The 11383-nt window shown below is 43.0% G+C and overlaps 1 protein-coding gene across 1 annotated transcript in view; it reads right to left on the reverse strand.

The window, feature by feature from the left end:
• Positions 1 to 10539, reverse strand: part of LOC138664190 (urotensin-2 receptor-like) — a 56372-nt gene extending 45833 nt beyond the window's left edge. Inside the window, exon 1 of the mRNA XM_069750671.1 lies at positions 9368 to 10539. Coding sequence (XP_069606772.1) covers positions 9421 to 10506 — 1086 coding nt within the window. The 5' untranslated portion in view covers positions 10507 to 10539 and the 3' untranslated portion in view covers positions 9368 to 9420. The remainder of the gene's footprint in view (positions 1 to 9367) is intronic.
• Between the last annotated feature and the right edge of the window lie 844 nt (positions 10540 to 11383).

An 11383-nucleotide genomic window follows, 5' to 3' on the forward strand; every position in this document is an offset into this window, starting at 1 on the left:
CGCACACAGGAGTCAGGAGTGGCACACAAGCCCAGAGGCCAATATTTATCTCCCACTGATTGATGTAGTGATTTTTTCAGGTAGATTTTGGAACCCAAATCAAGCTAAAAAAAATAATAGGCTTTCTATGGCCCACAATTGGAGAGAGAGAGAGAGATGGCACACCCAGGAGTCAAGACTGGCACACAAGCAGAAAGGGCAATATTAATCTCCCACTGATTTTTTTTTTTTTTTTTTCAGGGAGACTTTAGGAAAAAAAAAAAATAGAATAAAATGATTTTTTCAGGAAGAATTTAGAAACCAAAGAAAATAAAATGATTTTTTTCAGGGAGAATTTAGAAAACAAATAAAACAAAAAAAGGCTTTCTATGGCCCACTGAGTGAGAGATGACGCACACAGGAGTCAGGAGTGGCACACAAGCCCAGAGGCCAATATTTATCTCCCACTGATTGATGTAGTGATTTTTTCAGGTAGATTTTGGAACCCAAATCAAGCTAAAAAAAATAATAGGCTTTCTATGGCCCACAATCGGAGAGAGAGAGAGAGATGGCACACCCAGGAGTCAAGACTGGCACACAAGCAGAAAGGGCAATATTAATCTCCCACTGATTTTTTTTTTTTTTTTTTTTTTTTTCAGGGAGACTTTAGGAAAAAAAAATAGAATAAAATGATTTTTTCAGGAAGAATTTAGAAAACAAAAAAAACAAAAAAAGGCTTTCTATGGCCCACTGAGTGAGAGATGACGCACACAGGAGTCAGGAGTGGCACACAAGCCCAGAGGCCAATATTTATCTCCCACTTTTTTTTTTTGTTCCAGTGAAAATTTATAAACCCAATAAAAAAATAATAAATAGGCTTTCTATGGCCCACTATCTGAGAGACAGAGAGAGATGGCACGCTTAGGACTGGCACACAAGCCCAAAGGCCAATATTAATCTCCCTTTTTTTTTTAAGGGAGAATTTATAAAACCAAAAAAAATAAAATAAATAGGCTTTCTATGGCCCACTATTTGTGAGAGAGATGGCACGCTCAGGACTGGCACACAAGCCCAGAGGCCAATGTTAATCTCCCACTTTTTTTTTTTTTTTTCCAGGGAAAATTTATAAACCCAATAAAAAAATAAATAAATAAATAGGCTTTCTATGGCCCACTATCTGAGAGAGAGAGATGGCACGCTTAGGACTGGCACACAAGCCCAAAGGCCAATATTAATCTCCCACTGATTGATTTATTGATTTTTTCAGGTAGAATTTAGAACCCAAATAAAGCAAAAAAAAAAAAAAAAATGGGCTTTCTATGGCCCACTGAGTGAGTGATGATGCACACAGGAGTCAGGAGTGGCACACAAGCCCTGAGGCCAATATTTTTCTCCCACTGATTGATGTAGTGATTTTTTCAGGTAGATTTTAGAACCAAAATCAAGCAAAAAAATAAATAGGCTTTCTATGGCCCACTGAGTGAGTGATGATGCACACAGGAGTCAAGAGTGGCACACAAGCCCTGAGGCCAATATTTTTCTCCCACTGATTGATGTAGTGATTTTTTCAGGTAGATTTTATAACCCAAATCAAGCAAAAAAAATAAATAGGCTTTCTATGGCCCACTGAGTGAGAGATGACACAGACAGGGATGGCACTCTAGCAGAAATGTCAATCTTAATCTCCCACAAAAAAAAAAAAAAAACAGGGATTGTCCTTCAATTACTATCTCCCTGCAGTAATCTCAGCCAGGTATGGCAGGCAGCAATAAGGAGTGGACTGATGCACAAATTAAATAAAAAGTGTGTACAAACCAAAAAGATAGCTGTGCAGAAAGGAAGGAACAAGAGGATTTGTGCTTTGAAAAAAGCAGTTGGTTTGCACAGCGGCGTACACACAGCAATGCAGCTATCAGGGAGCCTTCTAGGGCAGCCCAATGAGCTACAGCGCTGAGGGGGGAAAAAAAAAAAATGTAGCTTCCACTGTCCCTGCACACCGAAGGTGGTGTTGGGCAGTGGAAATCGCTACAGCACAAGCGGTTTGGTGGTTAATGGACCCTGCCTAACGCTATCCCTGCTTCTGACGAAGCGGCAGCAACCTCTCCCTAAGCTCAGATCAGCAGCAGTAACATGGCGGTCGGCGGGAACGCCCCTTTATAGCCCCTGTGACGCCGCAGACAGCAAGCCAATCACTGCAATGCCCTTCTCTAAGATGGTGGGGACCAGGACCTATGTCATCACGCTGCCCACACTCTGCGTTTACCTTCATTGGCTGAGAAATGGCGCTTTTCGCGTCATTGAAACGCGACTTTGGCGCGAAAGTCGCGTACCGCATGGCCGACCCTGCACAGGGGTCGGATCGGGTTTCATGAAACCCGACTTTGCCAAAAGTCGGCGACTTTTGAAAATGAACGACCCGTTTCGCTCAACCCTACTCACTGAGACTCTTTCGCCCAGGGCCCACAAAAACCTGGAGCCGGCCCTGACTGCAGGACTCCTTCAAGGATCTTATGGAGCTTAGGCCTCAATAGGTCACAGCTGCTTTGGCAGTAAAGGGAGCAACACAATATTAGGTAGAAGATATTAACATTATGGCTGATCGGAATATTGGGCCACAGTAATGTAGATATACAGTAAATATAGATAGTGATATATAGATATTTATAGATAGATATTGATAGATAGTAGATGATATATAGATATTTACAGATAGATGTATATAAAGTGACATTAACTTATCTAAAGGAGATATTTTGACCTTGCTTTATCTAAATTACGGACAGAGCAATTGGAGGAACTTTATACTGCTGCAAGCTGCATCCCAGCCAATAGCCAAGTTAATCTGTGACATTCATCTCTACCTAAAGCTCCTCCTCACCTTCCAATAGCACTATACGTTAAATTAGAAGAAGACAACGCCTCCTGGGAATATTCCTTGGCTTGGGATTTGAAACAAACAGGATTCATGAAGACGTGGAGAATTTTCTCTTGGCAGATATTAAGACATGTTCTGGTGAAGAACGTCAAGATGTAAGAACCAGATGGTGGGTGGGTTTTATCAAGTAGAGGAAATTTATAGAAACCAATAGAAGGAAGTGTGACGGAATATGTTGGAAGAAAGCTACCCGTGAAACTGCTTTGAGGCGACCACCTATTGAAACATGCTGTTCTGGAAGTGGGGTCTTCCCAAAAAAGTGGTTAATATATATGGAGACTTGTCAAAGAGGCCATCTACTGAGGAGTTTTCACTTAATGGAAGTCCAGCCTTTATGGGGTTTCTAAAGTGAGGTTGCAATGTAGGCCTCAATGTCAACTGAGAGCTTAAACATGTCAGTGACACCATTTCTTACCAAGCATGCTACTGATAAGTCACAAAGTTAACCAAGATATCTTGTTCTTTCCAGTCTGTTTTACCGTGGAAGGTCTCCATCAAACTAAGGCTAATGTCCCATCATGACTAGTGATGAGCAAGCGTGCCCGCCACTGCTCGATACTCGATTGAGCATCAGGGTGCTTGGGTACGCTTGTTACTCGATCGAGTATAACAGGTGCTTGAGTACCATGCTTGAGGCCCCACCTCGCATGTTTCACACCTTTTACACAGCCAAGAAGCATGCAAGGACTGCCTAACATGCACGGGAATGCTGTAGACATGTTGACTACTGCCATTACTGTGATTGGCCGGCCGCATTGCATCACCGGTTCTTATACAAGACTCAGTGACGTGATTCTCGGCACACTCTCCTCTAGAAGCAGTTTAGAGAGAGTTGATCTAGGAGGGAGAGCTTAGATTAGAGCTTAGATTAGGCAGTGTATAATTGCTATTGCACTACTTATACTACTACTGCTGCACCATTAAAACAAAAGTCCTTTTCAGGGCTACATACGTTTTTTTCTCAAGTAAAACCACTGTTACCTACATTCAGTGTAGGGATAGCTGGTGGAGGAGGGATAGTTTTGGATTAAAGGCATATAAGCAGTTTTTATTGCCATAGAGCCCTTCTATAGGTATACTGCTGCTGCAACCTAAAAACAAAAGTCTTTTTCAGGGCTAAATATTTTCTTTTTTTCTATTAGTACCGGAAAGTTTGCAGGCATATATTATATAAAAATGAAGGTTATTATTATTACTATTATTATATCTCATTTAAAATGTGCAAGGCGTACCATAAGGGATGGCTAAGTGGAGGTGCTGCTGATGTTGCACGCAGAGGCTGAGGGCCAGATGAAGCTGTGCCTGCTGTGGGAGCACAACAAACATGCTCATCCACGAGACCTAGCTTCCTGTCCCACCACGCTGGAAACCAGAACAGTGCGAACAGGTGGTCGGTTGGGTAGCAGATAATGCTTCCAGTATGTTTCCCAGCACCAACATGTCTTCCACATGGTTCAGTCTCACTAGCCAAGAGTCTGGACCACATAATCCTCACCCTGATCCTCCTTCCTTCCACCAAGGTGAGTCCCAGGAGAAAAATGATAACACACTCGGACAGTCCAAGGAGCTCTTTACATTTCCATTTATTGATTCTGGCCTCTCGCCCTGCACTTTTCAAGAGGAACATGTGGAGATCGTGTGTGGTTATGCTCAAAATCTTTGGGCATCCATGGTCAGAAGAAGATGGCAGTGGGATAAGGCAATCAGTGTCTCAACAGGTAGATGATGATGAGACAGTGTATAAGGCAGGCCCTTCTTTATGTCTAATGCAGCGTGTATCGGAGTCCCTCACCCTTCTAATTTTTGGCAATTCTTGCATTGTCCACCAAGGCTTTCTGAGTTTCAGAATTCCTCCTTCATAAATTAAACAGGATGTGTCTGACCATGTCAACTGCCCAGATAAAGTAGTAAAATGTTCAAATTACATTTACCGGTAACTACTGGTGGGAATAGTTTTATTTCCCCCTCTACTATCTACTATAGTCATAGGCAACGGGGAAATACGGTGAGAGATAGCCCGACTATTATGGGGTGGAGGAGGCATTTTTCTTTTTCTCTTTTTAATTTTACCTTATATAGCTTATTTACAATTCATTATACAGTAAACAATGTTTACTAACTGTTTTTCCTGTAAAATCCATTTTACCTTTGTTTTTTTATGTTTTATCATCAGTCCGTAAAAATGGAGGAATGCTCTGACAACATTGCTCCCAGCAGCGACCTGGGAGTCACAGATGCTTCCAGGGGTCTTCCCTGTTATGATCCGGTGACCTTGGAGCTGCATGAATAACTTTCACTGGAGTAGGTGGTAACTGTACTGACCGCAAATCCTGATCTGACACCGCAACTAGAAGTAGCCGTGGGGTGTGCCTAACAAACCCTAGACACCTCGTCACAGCCGGAGAATTAAATACCCCTATAGATGGAAATAGGAATACTATCTTGCCTCAGAGCAGAACCCCAAAGGATAGGCAGCCCCCCACGAATATTGACTGTGAGTAGGAGAGGAAAGACACACGTAGGCAGAAAACAGGATTTAGCAAAAGAGGCCACTCTAGCTAAAATAGGAAAGGATAGGACAGAATTCTGTGCGGTCAGTATAAAACCCTTCCAAAAATATCCACAGCAGATTATACAAAAAATTCCTCTATCTACCTAAAGACGTGGAACGTATATCTGCAACTCCAGAGAATCCAACACACAGAGCAGAAATACAATCAAAAATCCAGCACACAGCATGTGTGCCATAGAAAAAAAACCCAGACACTTATCTTTGCTGAATTGGCAGCTAAGCAGGAGAAACCAGACAGAGGTCCAACACCTCCCAAGAACCATTGACAACTTGCAAGGAGTAATTAATCCTGCAAACCTAAATACCCCAGTCAGAATTGCAATCAGCAGATACACCTGACCATGACTGCAGCCCTGGGACAACTGCATTACCACCTACAACCACCGGAGGGAGCCCAAAAGCAGAATTCACAACACTTCCCCATGCTGTTCCCATTCCATTTGAGCACTGTTTCCATCTATTTCAGTGATTTTCCTGCCTCTCCAGCCCTCCTGTTAGGGTCTTCTGGAAAAATGCTCTAGCCTCCCATTAAGTTTCATTACACTAAGTACTCGACTTGAGCCCGTCCCAGGGTCCGGCCTGCTTGATTCGAGTACCAAGCACTTGAACATATTAGTGCTCGATCATCACTAAACATTATGTTTCATTATGGGCAAGAGGAAGCCCATAAGGATTAGTACAGTGTGGAAGAACTTCACTGGTCATCACCAAAGTCCTGATTATCCAATACCTAAACAAAGCCCAGGGCCAACATTAGCACCAAACCTCATCACCATCCTTATGGCCCAATGGAAATAGAAGCCCTTGCAGAAGAACAAAAGTTTTTATGGTAAAATGAGAATGTTTTTCCATTTGGTGGGATCAAAATCTGTGATGGAATCTTAGGTCAGAACCTCTAGTTTTTTGTAAATTGAAGGCTCTGCGTAGATTCAGTTTGTCCAGAATTATCTTTAAAGAATACCCGTCGCTTGCCATAAATATATAATTTTTTTAACCTGGTATAAATACCGCTTTTCTCCTGAATCCGGCAACGTTTTTCTTTTGTTCTTACACCCCTCTATTCCCAAGATATGGCCCTCTCTTCCCTTTACGTCAATCTAGCCTTTTTTGTAAGGTGAGCTTGGTCCTCGTCTCTTCTCTGTGGTCGTCTTCTTAGGGATCACCCCCACTTGGCCAACAAAGCTTGATTTATATAGTGGGAAGAGAGAATGCCATATCTCAGGAATGGAGAGGCTAAGAAACAAAATGAAAAACAACGTCGGATTTAGGAGAACAGCGGCAATTACACCGCGTAAAAAAATACATATTTATGGCAAGTAACAGATGCTCTTTAAGGCCACCATTGATTTCACTGCCGCTTTACTAATCCTTCATGACACTGATATGACTGTTTTTCAAAGATCAAATGACACCGTGTGGTAAATCCTAGTTCATGACATTGATAGTGATATTATTTTTGTTATTGTTACATGTACGGCACTATACTATTCAGCACTTTATGGTGATATCATTTAGACACTTTTTGGCAATATTAGACTTCATTTACACAGATGCTATTATTTCTGTTTTCCTGCCCCCTTACAGAGACGAAAAAAACAGTGCCAGATCCCACACATGATGGAGACCAATGGACCCCATATATTATAATGGGGTCTGCCAGGTTTACGTCAAGGTGGCTGCAATGCTAAAAGAGCCGTTAATATGAAAGCCACCACGAAGAACCTATTTTTGTCGTAATTGGCAATGGAGGCTCCTATTGGACAAATGTGGATGCAAACCTAGCCTTACCTCTGCCCCTTATAGCAGCATTATTTAGTGACCGCATGGCCATGTTATACATTAGGAGAAACAGCCTCATACATATTTGACCCTGTAGCCTCTATTATGAAGGTCATTACCTTACCATCCTGGGGACCCATTGCTATATATATGGAAGACTGAAAATATGGAGCCTCACTTAAAGGTGAGGTAAGTAATGCAATAAGTGTTCAATTGTTTACTATGCACAGATCTCTGATTAGGGGAATATCCAGTGGGGGAAAAAAAGTTTTCCCATCTACAAAGAATGGAGAGATGTGTAATTTTAGTCGTAGGTACACTTCAACTGTGAGAGGCAGAATCTAAAAAAAAAAAAAAAAAAAGAAAATCACCTTGTATGATTTTTAAATAATTAAATTGCATTTTATTGAATAAAATAAGTATCTGATCACCTACCAACCAGCAAGAATTCTGGCTCTCACAGACCTGTTAGTTTTTCTTTAAGAAACATTCCTACTCTGTACTCATTACTTGTTTTAATTGCACCTGTTTGAACTCGTTACCTGTATAAAAGATACCTGTCTACACACTCAATCACACTCCAACCTCTCTACCATGGCCAAGACCAAAGAGCTGTCTAAGCATACCAGAGACAAAATTGTAGACCTCCACATAGCTGGGATGGGCTGGGATGGGCTACAGGACAATAAGCAAGCAAATTGTAGAGAAGGCAACAATTATTTGAAAATGGAAGAAACACAAGATGACTGTTAATCTTCCTCAGTCTGGGGCTCCATGCAAGATCTTGCCTCATAGGGTAAGGATGATTCTGAGAAAGGTAAGGAATCAGCCCAGAATCACACAGGAGGACTTGGTCAAAGACCCGAAGAGAGCTGGAACTACAGATTCAAACATTACCGTTAGTAACACACTACGCTGTCATGGATTATAATCCTGCAGGGCAAGATCCCCCTCCTCATGCCAGCACATGACCAGGCCCATTTGAAGTTCGTCAATGACAAACTGAAAGATCAAGAGGAGGCATGGGAGAAGGTCATGTGGTCAGTTGAGACCGAAATAGAACTTTTTGGTATCAACTGCACTCGCCGTGTTTGCAGCAAGAAGAAGGATGAGTACAACCCCCAAGAACACAGTCTCAACGGTGAATCAAGGTGGGGGAACCATCATATTTTGGGGTGCATTTCTGCAAAGGGGACAGGATGACTGCAACATATCGCAGAGAGTATGGATGGGGTCATGTATTGTGAGATTTTGGCCAACAACCTCCTTCCCTCAGTAAGAGCATTGAAGATGGGTTGTGGCTGGGTCTTCCAGCATGACTATGACCAGAAACACATAGCCAGGTCAACTAAAGAGTGGCTCCGTAAAAAGCATTTTAAGGTCCTGGAGTGGCCTAGCCAGTCTCTAGACCTGAACCCAATAGAAAATATTTGGAGGGAGATTAAACTCAATGTTGCCCAGCGACAGCCCCGAAACCTGAAAGATCTGGAGAAGATCTGTATGGAGGAGTTGGCCAAAATCCCTCTGCAGTGTGTGGAAACTTGGTCAAGAATTACAGGAAACATCTGACCTCTCTAATTGCAAACAAAGGTTTCTGTACCAAATATTAAGTCCTGTTTTTCTATTATATCAAATGCTTATTTTGTGCAATAAAATGCAAATTAATTATGAAAAAATCATACATTGTGATTTTATGGATTTTTTCTTTAAGATTCTGTCTCTCACAGGTGAAGTGTACCTACGATAAAATTACATCTCTCCATTCCTTGTAGGTTGGAAAACTTTCAAAAATCTGCAGTGTATCAAATACTTATTTTCCCCACTGTATAAGGAAAGGGGAGACTTACTATAAATCAAAGCTATTACTATGAAATACCAATTATCTTAAAGGGATAGTAGCCAATAAATAATCTGCACAAATTTGAGTTTATGTCTCTTTCTTTGTCTATGGTAATGTAAGCTGTACACACAAATCACACATTCTGGTAGGTTCCCCTTGCTATCTATTGTGCAATCATAAAAGGATCAGTAGCTATGAGCAGGCAGCAATGGAGGGTTTACAATATCTTGACAAAGGCCAATGCTGGCCTGCTGTCACTTACCAGAGTCTGAGGTCCCCCTGCAGCCAGTGCTGAACCTGGAGCTGAGCGTCTCCTCACTTGATGTCCCTGACACATGTCATGCCCATAGACTCAGACACATAGTCATAATGATTGCTGGAGGACATTGATCGACCCCAGGAAGAACAATGCAGGTGGGAGCCTCTTTTCTTAAAGGAGGAGGTGAACCTGTAAAACTTCTTGTGACGGTTTTTCAAATATTCCCTGTAGTTCTTGGTGAGTAGGGTGTACAAGAAAGGGTTAATGCAGCTGTTGCTGTAGGTCAAGCAGGTTACCAGGTAGTTAATGCACTTTTGGGTTTGGGACGAGAGTGGAGGGGACATGTCATACAGTCGGATTAGCTGCCAGATCCAGAAAGGCAAGAAGCAAGCCCAGAAGACCAGGACAATGCTGAAGATCATAATTAGCACCTTCTGCTTCGGGGACCTCTTGTTCTCCTTCTTATTGATGGGATTCCTCTGAGATTCCAGATAAGTCCTGGCTAACCTGGTGTACAGGTAGCCAATGATCATACCTGGTGCCATGATGCTGGTGCTGAAGAGTACCGTCAAGTAAGTCCTGTAGGCATCCTCACTCCACGTTGGGGCACACATCCTTTTCACCCCTTTCCCCTCTACTTCTCTTAGGGTCATCATGATCATCATTGGCAAGGTGAGAAGAAAAGATAGCACCCACACGGCAATGGCCATGGACTTTCGATAGCCCTTGGACCTTCTGACCGTGTCCAGAGGTTTGGTGACCGCCATGTACCTCTCGGTACACATGACAGTGAGGGTGAATATGCTGGCGTGCATTGTAAAGAGGTCCAAACTGAGCAATATCCGGCATCCGATGTCCCCAAAGTACCAGTCTTTGACAAAAGAGGTGCAGACGATAAATGGGATGCTGGACAGGTAGAGGAGGTCCGCCAGGGCCAGGTTGATGATAGATATGTACATAGATGCAGCATACCTCATGGAGTGGCACATGACCACCAAGGTGTACACATTGCCCGCCATTCCAGCTACATACATCAGAGATAGGATGGTACCAAATGTTGCTGTGATAATTAATTCCTCCATGCTGTACCCCCGAAGGTCCAGGTTGGAAAAGTTCCCCGGGCCGGAGGAGTTGGGCTCCATTAGAGTGTCTGAGCAGCCGGCCCGGGGAAGGGACCGTCTTATGGAGAAGACTGAGGTTTCTCAATAGCTAGAAACTGCAAAGGAGAGAGGGAGACAACGGGAGGGAGGGGGAGGAGAGAGGCGGTGACGACAGCACAGCTTTCCCTCACTATCTTCTCCATCCTTCTCTATCTTCTTACTTTACAGATCCCTTGTTCTGTCCCTTCCTTTGTGTTTAGCTCTTGTTCAGCTCTTGATCCATCATTTGTTCCTTGTGTCACATTTTCCATCCCACTGCCTGCTTGTTTGTCCACTTCGCCTACTGCACTTGTCTCATTCTTCCCGCTCTTTGTCCTCCACTGCTCTGTTTCTCTTTATCCCTGTAACTTTTTGGAATGTTACTTCGTATCCCTGTTCTTCACCCGTCTTCCTCCATCCTTCAAGTAGGAGGCAACAGCACCCAGTATGGAATGGCACATGGTACAGATTTTGCATTGTGTCCCAGGAGTTTACATTTGTCGATTACCTCTTTTTGATTTCATGCTATAACCCGATCCGTTTAGTTCTATCCCATTAACTCCCATTGTACTCTCTGAACACAGAAATCTTTATGGCGCTCAAAGTCAGAATCAGGGGCCCCTGGAGAGTGGAGAATCCTTCCAGGTCTTTCACTTGTCCATTATAATGAGCATATAGAACCGACAGGGAAGTGTGAAATGTGTTATGTCAGGCAGCTGCTAAAAGGATCCTATATTTTTATCTTTGCACAATATTAACTATGATTGTGGATCTCCCCCATGGGGCCGTGGGGTACTCGGTACAGGGTCCTGCGGTTCACAGGGGGATGTCACGGTGGCTGACCCGGTCCATGGCCCTTGGGACGTCCGTTGTAAAAAAA

Source organism: Ranitomeya imitator, chromosome 2 (assembly GCF_032444005.1).
Source record: "Ranitomeya imitator isolate aRanImi1 chromosome 2, aRanImi1.pri, whole genome shotgun sequence".
NCBI classification, from domain to species: Eukaryota; Metazoa; Chordata; class Amphibia; order Anura; family Dendrobatidae; genus Ranitomeya; species Ranitomeya imitator.